At 41.9% G+C, this 13,987-nt stretch overlaps 1 protein-coding gene across 1 annotated transcript in view; it reads right to left on the reverse strand.

The window, feature by feature from the left end:
• LOC115130146 (carboxypeptidase A6-like) overlaps positions 1–5,038 on the reverse strand; it is a 49,492-nt gene extending 44,454 nt beyond the window's left edge. Inside the window, exon 1 of the mRNA XM_029660953.2 lies at positions 4,566–5,038. Coding sequence (XP_029516813.1) covers positions 4,566–4,681 — 116 coding nt within the window. The 5' untranslated portion in view covers positions 4,682–5,038. The remainder of the gene's footprint in view (positions 1–4,565) is intronic.
• Between the last annotated feature and the right edge of the window lie 8,949 nt (positions 5,039–13,987).

A 13,987-nucleotide genomic window follows, 5' to 3' on the forward strand; every position in this document is an offset into this window, starting at 1 on the left:
TGGTTTCATCTGACCATATGACATTCTCCCAATCTTCTTCTGGATCATCCAAATGCTCTCTAGCCAACTTCAGATGGGCCTGGACATGTACTGGCTTAAGCAGGGTGACACGTCTGGCACTACAGGATTTGAGTCCCTGGCGGCGTAGTGTGTTACTGATGGTAGGCTTTGTTACTTTGGTCCCGGCTCTCTGCAGGTCATTCACTAGGTCCCCCCGTGTGGTTCTGGGATTTTTGCTCACCGTTCTTCTGATCATTTTGACCCCACGGGGTGAGATCTTGCATGGAGCCCCAGATCGAGGGAGATTACCAGTGGTCTTGTATGTCTTCCATTTCCTAATAATTGCTCCCTTGCTTCTTCAAACCAAGCTGCTTACCTATTGCAGATTCAGTCTTCCCAGCCTGGTGCAGGTCCACAATTTTGTTTCTGGTGTCCTTTGACAGCTCTTTGGTCTTGGCCATAGTGGAGTTTGGAGTGTGACTGTTTGAGGTTGTGGACAGGTGTCTTTTATACTGATAATAAGTTCAAACAGGTGCCATTAATACAGGTAACGAGTGGAGGACAGAGGAGCCTCTTAAATAAGAAGTTACAGGTCTGTGAGAGCCAGAAATCTTGCTTGTTTGTAGGTGACCAAATACTTATTTTCCACCATAATTTGCAAATAAATTCATAAAAAATCCTACAATGTGATTTTCTGGATTTTTTTTTCTCATTTTGTCTGTCATAGTTGAAGTGTACCTATGATGAAAATTAAAGGCCTCTCTCATCTTTTTAAGTTGGAGAACTTGCACAATTGGTGGCTGACTAAATACTTTTTTGCCCCACTGTATATGGGTTATGAACTTTTGTGAAAGACCACAGTCTGAAAGATATGGAAAATAGAAATCAAACTGGATGGACATCAGAAATAGATGGGAGAGGTTGAGGTTAGAGGTTAGAGGAAGGACAGGAGAAAAAACTAACAAAATAGAACTATTGTACAATACACTGTGTCCATAAAATGTATATAGTATGTATAAGCTGGAGGTAGAGGCCTAAGCGTTGTTGTTCACTAGCTTACTCCAATTAGGGGAGAGGTGGTAGGGTTAGAAACTAATCATGGAAAATATATATTTTTTTTAAATATGCATGTATGTGTATGTATGTATATGTGTGTATATATGTTTATGAATGAAAATATAAACTACCGATCAAAAGTTTGGGGTTTAAAGTTTGTCCATTAAAATAATATCAAATTGATCAGAAATACAGTGTAGACATGGTTAATGTTGTAAATTACTACTGTAGTTGGAAACGGGTAGGCCAGTTGAGAACAAGTTCTCATTTACAACTGCGACCTGGCCAAGATAAAGCAAAGCAGTGCGACAAAAACAACAGAGTTACACATAAACAAATGTACAGTCAATAACACAATAAAATAAATTTAAAAATTTATGTACAGTGTGTGCAAATGTAGAAGAGTAGGGAGGTAGGCAATAAATAGGCCATTGAGGCGAAATAATTACAATTTAGCATTAATACTGGAGTGATAGATGTGCAGATGATGTTGTGCAAGTAGAGATACTGGGGTGCAAAAAAGCAAGAGGGTAAGTAATAATATGAGGTAGTTCGGTTGAGATGTGTCTGTTACTTGAACTCTGTGAAGCATTTATTTGGGCTGCAATTTCTGAGGCTGGTAACTCTAATGAACTTGTCCTCTGCAGCAGAGGTAACTCTGGATCTTCCTTTCTTGGGGCAGTCCTCATGAGAGCCAGTTTCATCCATCAACTTTCAAAGTTCTTAAATTGTTCAAGCATTGACTGACTTTCATGTCTTAAAGTAATGATGGACTGTTTCTCTTTGCTTATTTGAGCTGTTTTTGCCATAATCTGGACTTGGTCTTTTACCAAATCGGGCTATCTTCTGTATACCTTGACACAACACAACTGATTGGCTCAAACGCATTAAGAAGGAAAGAAATTCCCAAAATTAACTTTTAACAAGGCACACCTGTTAATTGAAATGCATTCCAGGTGACTACCTAATTAAGCTGGTTGAGAGAATGCCAAGAATGTGCAAAGCTGTCATCAAGGCAAAGGGTGGCTACTTTGAAGAATCTCAAATATAAAATAGATTTTGATTTGTTTAACACTCTTTTGGTTACTAAATGATTCCATATGTGTTATTTCATAGTTTTTATGTGTTCACTATTATTCCACAATGTGGAAAATAGTAAAAATTAGGAGTATGTGTGTCAAAACTTTTAACTTGTACCGTACATGTTCATTATGTAGTTCTCAAAATCGGTTGTAGACAAATCCGTTTTCATGTTAAATCTATAGGTTTACCAAATGTTTAAATTATCACCAATTAAGAGCAGTTAAGTCGCTCTGGATAAGAGCGTCTGCTAAATGACTTAAATGTAAATGTAAATGGATTAAGTAATAGTAAAATGTCTATTCAGAAAGAAGAGAATCATATCAAAAGTAATGTGAGCATTGCATTGTGAAAGGCAATGACGCTATACTCTATGAACATGTATTGCATTGTGAAAGGTAATGACGCTATACTCTATGAACATGTATTGCATTGTGAAAGGTAATGACGCTATACTCTATGAACATGTATTGCAATGTGAAACATGTATTTCTAGCTGAAACCCTGATTAAGTTTGGTGGAAAAAGTGACTGTATGATTTTGTGTGTTGTACTTTGTCAATTGAAAATGTGCTTAGAGTTTTGAAAGAACTTTTGATTGACTGTTTTTGAGTTTTGTACTGACAGTTCTACCACATAGAATTGCACCAAAGCGATACAAAAGTAACACCACCTCTGTCTCTTTTTCTATTGCTCTGTAACATTTTATTTTCCTTTCTCTATGTACTCCATCACTCCCTTTCTCTCACTCCATGGCACCATCTCTCTATTTCTGTATCTCACCCCCTATAGCTCTCTCTCTCCCCCTCACTATTTATCCCTTTCCCTATCACGTTTTCCCTTTTCAACCCCGTCTTTCACACTCTGACATGGGATGTTGTGTCCCCCCCTAAACAAAGGTGGCCCAGGGCCGCTTATAGGGATATGAGAGAGGGGGGGAGAGAGAGGGAACAAAGGGGCATCACACCCCACTCCAGCGACCACAAGAAATGCCACCAACAGCCTGGCCCCAAGGCAACAGGCAGTCTCAATGCCTCTCATGTTAGAGCAAGGACTTAAAGGCCCTTTATCGAGGGCAAATTACTTTCCATAACGAACTTGAAAACTGTGTAAATCATGCAACTTCAAATACATTATTTAATTTCAGTTTTTTCTAAACTCATGCATTCTGTTTCTGAAACAATAGATAGTAACTTCCTCTTTTGTTTCCCTTTAAAACATTATTAATTGCATTTTAAATAATGACTTCTTAGACTTCTTAGAGCTACAATGACATCATATGACAAAGTGCACCCCATAGAATTCAAAACAATCCACCAAGGCTGCAGTCTAGTTCTTCTCCAGAAAAGTTTTTTGTACCATCACACAAATTGACCCATCCTTTCTTTGTCATAGCGATCCCCATGGATTATAGATTCTCTGTCAAAACGCTGGCACTGCCTTCTCAGTGTGTCTTCAAAGCCTGTTGAGTGCAACGTGTCTTTCTAAGTTAATGATAATTACCCAAACTAAACTTAAGTAATCACAAAGATTTAACAACAATAGAGAACATTTAGTCATTTAGCCTAAAGGCTCATTGTGTAATCTGAACTAAGTGGGACAATGCCCACCATAAAGTATTCTGAACAGAACAGAGCTATGTCCATGTTGGGACTGTTTTCTTGCCCTGGCTTTCCTACCTTGTTAAAGTGGGGATCGTCTGTGCTCAGCAGCTGGGGATTGGGTGGAGCACAGGGGCTTTGGAACAGGTCCAGGGTGCAGGGGAGAGAGGGGGGTTGGGGGTGCGGAAGGCAGGGGGAATGCAGGATGGGGTCCCACTGTGCCCCAAAAATGACCCTAAAAGTTCCCCAAAATCATGCCTAGAGCAGAGCACTCAAACCGACTGAGAGTACCCCAAAACGGTCCCCTTTTCCCCCTGACCCAAAGTGCCCCAGGAGTGCCCAAAACCTGCCCCAATGTGGCCCTTTGTGTGCCACATGCCCCTGACAGGACATCAACACAGCCAGGTTCTCTGCTGAGGTTCTCTGTCCCAAAATATTACTGTTTCTCAATGTCCCAGTTCGCCTTATTTGTCTGCTATCAGGCATCTTTTCACAGAAATTGTTTTAGTCCCATATGTCTTTGACACACAACTAAGTAGACACAATATGTTATGTCTCCAGCAGGCAATATGAGAAAAATAAATTGGGTCATACAGTTGCTTTGAACAATCCATCTCTTTTCAACAGGAGATGAGAGGAAGTGATACACTATTTTGATAATCTGATAGTTTGGTTTCAGTTGGCCTAAGATACAGATCATTCCTTGTATGTTTTCATCCTTCTATTTTACTTCATAGGGGTTCAACTTCAAGTCTTCAACATGAATGAGAGCTCTTAGGACTCAATTTACTAACACAGTCACAAGGAATGAATGAGAATCCTCACTTACCCTGCATAGCGGTTGTTGTAGAGGTACGCATCAATGGGACATAGCACGTTACTGAGGATAACCACACAGCACCAAAAAACCGAGCCGTGAACTGCGCATCTAAAGTCCACTGCCATCCTGAGCGAATATTAATAACGACAGAGGACAGCCCCACTTCTCGCCCTCGAAGATGATTTCTCTGCAGGCTTCGATCAACTTCGTACAGTATAAGAATAGAAACTGAGGGTTAAAAATAAGGATGGGCCGCTCGTCATCAGGTTTGCTGATGGAGTCTCATGGGTCGTTGGTGCGTTCTGCGCGCTGTCAATTGCACAGAAGTGCCGCGGAGGTGCGAAAGTCGGTTAATTAACTGGCAACGGGGAGCAATTTATCCACCTCTTTGAAGCCCTGGTGGGAAGTATAAATCCCGTTCTTTTTTAAATGTGCAGGATCTGTGTCACGTGACCTGGTGTGTGTCAGAGATGTTGGTAACAGGATCCCTGTCCCGTTTGGATATGGGGAGACGATGGGCTCGCACCGGATTACCGCGAATTAATACCGAAGCGAGGTATTTAAATCGATAGCATAGTTTACTTACACCGTGAACAGGACCATATGCCTCTTGCATAATAGAGTGGCTGGCATAGAATAACTAACTCTAACAAAAATATACTATTGAGGACTTTGGATAAACTTTAGAGAACAGACTGTAGCCCACATTTTAGATATAAGTTGTTCATCAGTTTTAGTATGCAACTATTTTGACAGCATGTATATCCTTTTGCTTGTTTATAACGCACACTTAAGGTGATAATCTCCATCTGTCCTCTCTATACTCTGTGAAACAAACATTTTTGGAAAATAAAAACGAATCCACTCTGTATGCTCAGTGTTTGTTGAGCTGCTGCACACTGAAATATACCCTCATTTAGACTGTAGTCTCCAGAAGATTTATCAGATGAACCACATACAGATCTGTGGGGTTTCAATTACAGACTGGAATGGGATAATGGAATTGTCCCCAGCCTTGAGTTCAATAGAGGTGTGTGTCATTTAATCAGTCAACCAGTCAGTCAGTGTGTGCCCCAGACTATGGGTAATAGAAGCCAGACAGTAGAGATAACAGGGACGAGAACAGATGCAGTCTCCCCAAACTCTCTGATAGATCTATAAATAGTCAACTCAGCAAAAAAAGAAACATCCCTTTTTCAGGACCCTGTCTTTCAAAAATAATTAGTAAAAATCGAAATAATTTCACAGATCTTCATTGTAAAGGGTTTAAACACTGTTTCCCATGCTTGATCAATGAACCATAAACAATTAATGAACATGCACCTGTGGAACGGTCGTTAAGACACTAACAGCTTAGGCAATTAAGGTCACAGTTATGAAAACTTAGGACACTAAAGAGGCCTTTCTACTGACTCTGAAAAAACACCAAAAGAAAGATGCCCAGGGGCCCTGCTCATCTGCGTGAACGTGCCTTAGGCATGCTGCAATGAGCCATGAGGACTGCAGATGTGGCCAGGGCAATAAATTGCAATGTCCGTACTGTGAGACGCCTAAGACAGCGCTACATGGAGACAGAACGGAGAGCTGACCGTCCTCGCAGTGGCAGACCACGTGTAACAACACCTGCATCCGAACATCACACCTGCGGGACTGGTACAGGATGGCAACAACAACTGCCCGAGTTACACCAGGAATGCACAATCCTTCCATCAGTGCTCAGACTGTCCACGATAGGCTGAGAGAGGCTGGACTGAAGGTTTGTAGTCCTGTTGTAAGGCAGATCCTCACCAGACATCAACGGCAACAACGTCGCCTATGGGCACAAACCCACCGTCTCTGGACCAGACAGGACGGGCAAAAAGTGCTCTTCACTGACGAGTTGTGGTTTTGTCTCACCAGGGGTGATGGTCGATTCGCGTTTATCGTCAAAGGAATGAGCGTTACACCGAGGCCTGTACTCTGGAGCGGGATTGATTTGGAGGTGGAGGGTCCGTCATGGTCTGGGGTGGTGTGTCACAGCATCATCGGACTGAGCTTGTTGGAGGGATTGTGCATTCCTGGTGTAACTCGGGCAGTTGTTGTTGCAATCCTGTACCTGTCCCTCAGGTGTGATGTTAGGATGTACTGATCCTGTGCAGGTGTTGTTACACTCGACAACCACTGTGATTATTATTATTTGACCCTGCTGGTCATCTATGAACATTTGAACATCTTGGCCATGTTCTGTTATAATCTCCACCCAGCACAGCCAGAAGAGGACTGGCCACCCCTCATAGCCTGCTTCCTAGGTTCTGGCCTTTCTAGGGAGTTTTTCCTAGCCACCGTGCTTCTACACCTGCATTGCTTGCTGTTTGGGGTTTTAGGCTGGGTTTCTGTACAGCACTTTGTGACATCAGCTGATGTAAGAAGGGCTTTATAAATACATTTGATTGTTGTCATTGCAGGCAATCTCAATGCTGTGCGTTACATGGAAGACATCCTCCTCCCTCATGTGGTACCCTTCCTGCAGGCTCATCCTGACATGACCCTCCAGCATGACAATGCCCCCAGCCATAATGCTCGTTCTGTGCGTGATTTCCTGCAAGACAGGAATGTCAGTGTTCTGCCATGGCCAGCGAAGAGCCCGGATCTCAATCCCATTGAACACGTCTGGGACCTGTTGGATCGGAGGGTGAGGGCTAGGGCCATTCCCCCCAGAAATGTCCGGGAACTTGCAGGTGTCTTGGTGGACGTCGTCAGGGAAATGACCGGACCAAGGTGCAGCGTGGTTAGCGTACATTTTTCTTTATTGAGAATGTCGCCAGCAAAACAAGAAACACCAAAAATGAATGTGAAGCTTACTAGGGCTATACAGGCCACTAACATAGACAACTACCCACAACTAAGGTGGAAAAACAGGCTGCCTAAGTATGATTCCCAATCAGAGACAACGATGGACAGCTGCCTCTGTTTTGGAACCACACTCGGCCAAACACACAGAAATATAAAACATAGAATGCCCACCCCACATCACACCCTGACCTAACCAAATAGAGAAATAAAACGGCTCTCTAAGGTCAGGGCGTGACAGTGGAAGAGTGGGGTAACATCTCAGCAAGAACTGGCAAATCTGGAGGAGGATGCACTGCAGTACATAATGCAGCTGGTGGCCACACCAGATACTGACTGTTACTTTTGATTTTGAACCCCCCTTTGTTCAGGGACATATTATTCAATTTATGTTAATCACATGTCTGTGGAACTTGTTCAGTTTATGTCTCAGTTGTTGAATCTTGTTATGTTCATACAAATATTTACACATGTTAAGTTTGCTGAAAATAAACGCAGTTGACAGTGAGAGGACATTTCTTTTTTTGCTGAGTTTAGATACTTGTGCATTCAATTCTACCACAAATTCACAGCTACCCATCAAATCTTCAGACAACCCAGTGAAGGTACAGTATATTGATAAAGTTCTGTCTGACCTGATGACTGGGGCATCTATCCCAACCTGCTGCTACTCCTTTGGCCTGTTTCCTCCAGTAATCTATCACTGTGTGTATCGCTGTGTAGGCTAGGTGGCTCTCCCTGTTATTCCAGGCTTGGCGTGCCTTCGTTTGATCCTCTACTTATCACCCAGCGTTGTGAATAAACGTCTAAATCAACCGCCAGGCTTTTCCCTTTGTGATTGCATGGCAGCAGCACATATTTTGCATGCTTCCCTCCTATGTAAACACTGCGCCACCTGTTTTACACCCGTACAACATATTATTCCCCCAAAACAGACATGGACAGGAATGGTTCCCGCCCAGACAGTGAGCTGAATGAGAGAGCAGGAGAGAACCTTTGTGCAGGTAGTAGAACAAGTACAGATGTATAATCTTAAATTGATCTCTCTGTTGTGGGATAATTTTTCCTGCAATTCAAGAAATTAAAAACTTGTTGTGTTTTTTAGGTTTAAAAAGGCTTCTGAAGTTTGTAATTTCCATTTTGAAATGTCACACTTCAATTCTCCCTTACAAAAAATATATCAATCCCTAAAAAAAGAACAAATAACTATAATCCTCATAATAATTCAAACTGGCTCAAATTAAGATCCCACATCTGTATGGGCTCTCTACCAGAGGCATTTTCCTACTGTAATAATTATTTTGTGAGTGCATGGGTGGCAGAAGTTGGTGTCTGTATATATACATTTTAGTGTGCTAGTAAATTCTCCTATGGTATCTCTCAGTTATATTTGGATACAACTAAAAATCTACTTCCACTACACAGCTGGAAATAAAGTGATCCCACAAGAGACCGTTTGGAGATGATGCCCCTGTGCCAAACTGGAACCAATTATCATGTGATCAATGGTGTGCTTGTTGTGAAATTTAATTGTTTTTCATACAATCATTCATAATTGGAAAGTCAGTCCATCTGATACCAATGTGAAGCGCTCTCTGCATTTCATCTGCATTTAATAGTCAATCTGCCAGCGGTCTATTTGAACAAAATCTGTCTGCCACATTCAGAGAGAAAAAGCACATTCATGAGAAACAGAGTTTTATAATTTTATCCTGCCAAAAGCACTGAATCTAAATGTTAGTTTGGACAGATATAAAAGGCAGATTGATGTTTATTATACTGATGTCCATCAAAAACACACACGTGAAATCGTCCTCCATTGATGAATTTCACAGGCCCATTTATTAGGCCAATATGGTCAATGCAGAGGGTCGTTGACATACCCATAGCCATTTTTAAAATAACATAAAACCCCCATTGAAGGTTTTGAGTACCTTGACAGCCACACATACTATACAGTAGCATATTCATAAAACTCCAGCATTACATATTAGTGTGTATATGTCATGTGCTGGGTTTGTGGGAGGACTAAAATATGTTGCGTATATGAAGACTGCATTGCTTGGTGGACTAAGCAGACTGGCAATAAAACTGAGCTGTGACTTTTGAAACATAGGAACACAGTGTTCCGGCATACAGTTTAGCTCTACCTGTGGTTTGTGGAATAGGTGGAGGACCCACTCACTCTGGCTCTCACAGAGCCCGAGTCTATACTATCTGGTACGGTTAAAAATGTCACTGCTGGCACTGGGGGCCAGTAAATTAGTGTTTTCTCTCTCAGGCAAACAGTATGTTGTGAGTGGAAGCGAGGGTGTGAATGAGTTCTTTGATAAATCTCTGTTGGCCTGGGGCTGTGGGCATGCGCTGTAGGGGGCCTCTGGTCAGACTGACTCTGCTATGCTCTGTAGTGAACATCTGGTCAGACGGACTCTGCCATGCTCTGGGGGTGACTGCAGTTCTTTATGTCCAACCCCCCCTGTTGCTCTGCTAGGTCAGAGATGACATCTGAGCTGGACTGTGAGTGCACATCTACAACCTTTGACCTTTTAGGGGGAGGGTTTTGTGTGTGTGTGTGTGTGTGTGTGTGGATCTAGAGAGGGGGCCAGAAAAAAATCTGTCACGGTCATTATTGAAGGAGGAGTTCTTTTTTTATTGAACCTTTATTTAACTAGTCAAGTCAGTTAAGAACAAATTCTTATTTAAAATGACGGCCTACCCCGGCCAAACTCGGACGACGCTGGGCCAATTGTGCACCACCCTATGGGACTCCCAATCACAACCAGATGTGATACAGCCTGGATTCAAACCAGGGACTGTAGTGAAGTTTATTGCACTGAGATGCAGTGCCTTTGACCGCTGTGCATCTCGGGAGCCCTAGAAGCAAGTCACGCCTAAATGCAACGTAATCCAAAATACTGAGCCAATTGCAATTTTCCTAAATCCCTCTTTGTGGCACCTAACCACACGACTGAACAGCACTCCAGGTGCGGCAAGACTAGGGCCTGTAGGACCTGCCTTGTTGATAATGCTGTTAAGAAGGCAGAGCTGAGCTTTATTATGGATAGACTCCTCCCCATCTTGGCTACTGTTGTATCAATATGTTTTGACCATGACAGTTTACAATCCAGGGTTACTCCAAGCAGTTTAGTCACCTCAACTTGCTCAATTTCCACATTACTCATGACAAGATTTAGTTGAGGTTTAGAGTTTAGTGAATGATTTTAGTTTAATTTTATATTTAGGACTAACTTATTCCTTGCCACTCATTCTGAAACTAACTGCAGCTCTTAAGTGTTTCAGTCATTTCAGTTGCTATAGTAGCTGACGTGAAGTGTTGAGTCATCCACATACATAGACATGCTGGCTTTACTCAACGCCTGTGGCGTGTTGTTCGTAAAGATTTTAAAAAGTAAGGGGCCTAGACAGCTGCCCTGGGGAATTGCTGATTCTACCTGGATTATTTTGGATAGGCTTCCATTAAAGAACACCCTCTATCCACAATATAGCAGGGGGTGTAACGCCATAACACATGTTTTTCCAGCAGCAGACTATGATCTATAATGTCAAAAGCCACACTGAAGTCTAACAAAACAGCCCCCACAATATTTTTGTCATCAATTTCTCTCAGCCAATTATCAGTCATTTGTGTAAGTGCTGTGCTTGTTGAATGTCCTTTCCTATATGCATGCTGATAGTCTGTTGTCATTTAATGTAAAATAGCATTGTATCTGGTGAAACACACATTTTTTCTCAAAGTTTACTAAGGGTTGGTAACAGGCTGATTGGTTAGCTATTTGAGCCAGTAAAGGGGGCTTTACTATTCTTAGGTAGGGGAATGACTTTTGCTTTCCTCCAGGCCTGAGGGCACACTTTCTAGTAGGCTTAAATTGAAGATATTGCAAATAAGAGTGGCAATATCGTCCGCTATTATCCTCAGTCATTTTCCATCCAAGTTGTCAGACCCCGGTGGCTTGTCATTGTTGATAGACAACAATAATTCTTTCACCTCTTCCACACTCACTTTACGGAATTCAGAATTACAATGCTTGCCTTTCATAATTTGGTCAGATATACTTGGATGTGTAGTGTCAGCGTTTGTTGCTGGCATGTCATGCCTAAGTGTGCTAATCTTGCCAATGAAAAAATCATTGAAGTAGTTGTCAATGTCGGTGGGTTTTGTGATGAATGAGCCATCTGATTCAATGAATGATAGAGCAGAGTTTGCCTTTTGGTCAAAATTTCATTTAAGGTGACCAAACTTTTTCCTATCCTTTATGTCATTTTTATTTGTTTCACAGCATAGCTTCTTCTTCTTTTTATTCACATGATTTCTCAATTTGTAGTATGTTTGCGCAGCCAGACCTATTTGTCATTTCTTTTACCTCATTCCTCTTAACCATACAACTTTACTAGGAAAGTCAGTTAAGAACAAATTATTATTTTCAATGATGGCTTAGGAACAGTGGGTTAACTAGCTTGCTCAGGGGTAGAATTACATATTTTTACCTTGTCAGCTCAGGGATTTGATCTTGCAACCTTTCGGTTACAAGTCCAACACTCTAACCACTAGGCTACCTGCCACCCCTCATCAAGCTGTGGGGATTTAACCATTTTAACAGTCCTTTTCTTAATGGGTGCATGCTTATTTGTACCTGGGATAAGCAATTTCATAAATGTGTCAAGTGCAGCATCTGGTTGTTTCTCATTACACACCACAGACCAATAAATATTATTTACATTGGAATCACTACAAAACTTATTGTATGACTTCTATATTAGGCCCAGCATTTGGAACTTTCATTTTCCTAGATATTTCTACTATATTGTGATCACTCCATCCAATGGATTTGGATACTGCTTTCAAGGAAATTTCTGCAGCATTAGTGATCTGTGATCAATACATGTTGATGATTTCATTCCTGTGCTGTTTGTAACTACCCTGGTAGGTTGACTGATAACCTGAATCAGGTTGCAGGCACTAGTTACAGTTTGATGTTTTCTCTTGAGTGGGCAGTCTGATGAAAGCCAGTCAATATTTAAATCACCCAGAAAAGATACCTCTCTGTTGATATCAAATACATTATCAAGCATTTCACACATTATCCAGATACTGACTGATAGCACTTGGTGGTCTATAGCAGCTTCCCACTAGAATTGGCTTTAGGTGAGGAAGATGAACCTGTAGCCATATTACTTCAATAGTATTTAACATAACATCGTCTCTAAGCTTTACAGGAATATGGTTCTTTATATTACTGGCCACACCTCCACCTTTGGAATTTCTGTCTCTTCTGTAGATCTTATAACAATGTATTTGCATTATCTAAGTGAGTTTTATAGATTGTCAGAATATGAATGCCATCTGTTACGAGCAAATTATTGATTTCATGAACCTTGTTTCTCAAGCTACATATGTTAATGTGGGCTATTTTTTAGCACTTTCTGGGATGCTTGATGGTTTTTATTGCTTTACTGGGAAGCTTGGCTGAGGTAGACATGCTCAGGTTATTTGTGATCGTGCAGGGTGAGCTGAACACAGTGGACATTCTGCTAGAGCACACCGCCTCAGTGCTAACAGTGTACAGTGCCTTCGGAAAGTATTCAGACCACTTCACCTTTTCCCCCAAATTTGTTTTACAATTGATTACATAAATAAAAACACTCAGCAATCTACACATAATACCCCATAATGACAAAGCAAAAACATTTTTTTTAAACATTTTTGCAAAAACAGAAAAAAATGTATTTATATCAATATTCAGACCCTTTGCTATGAGACTTGAGATGGAGCTCAGGTGCATCCTGTTTCTATTGATCATCCTTGATGTTTCTACAACTTGATTGGACATGATTTGGAAAGGCACACACCTGTATATATAAGGTCCCACAGTTGACAGTGCATGTCAGAGCAAAAATCAAGCCATGAGGTTGAAGGAATTGTCCGCTGAGCTCTGAGACATGATTGTGTCGAGGCACAGATCTGTGGAAGGGTAACAAAAAATGTCTGCAGCGTTGAAGGTCCCCAAGAACACAGTGGCCTCCATCACTCTTAAATGGAAGAAGTTTGGAACCCCCAAGACTCTTCCTAAATTTGGCTGCCCGACCAAATGAGCAATCGGGGGAGAAGGGCCTTGGTCAGGGAGAACTCGATGGTCACTCTGACAGAGCTCCAGAGTTCCTCTGTGGCGATGGGAGAACCTTCCAGAAGGACAACCATCTCTGCAGCACTCCACCAATCAGGCCTTTATGGTAGAGTGGAACAAACGGAAGCCACTCCTCAGTAAAAGGCACATGACAGCCCACTCAGGGTTTGCCAAAGGGCACCTAAAGACTCTCAGACTATGAGCAACAAGATTCTCTGGTCTGATGAAACCAAGATTGAACTGTTTGGCCTGAATGCCAAGCGTCACGTCTGGAGGAAACATGGCACCATCTCTACCGTGAAGCATGGTGGTGGCTGCATCATGCTGTGTGGGTGTCTTTCAGTGGCAGGGACTGGGAGACTAGTCCGGATCAAGGCAAAGATGAAGTCTCTGGAGAGACCTGAAAATAGATGTGCAGCAATGCTCCCCATCCAACCTGACATAGCTTGAGGTGATCTA

This window comes from Oncorhynchus nerka, linkage group LG6 (assembly GCF_034236695.1).
Source record: "Oncorhynchus nerka isolate Pitt River linkage group LG6, Oner_Uvic_2.0, whole genome shotgun sequence".
NCBI classification, from domain to species: Eukaryota; Metazoa; Chordata; class Actinopteri; order Salmoniformes; family Salmonidae; genus Oncorhynchus; species Oncorhynchus nerka.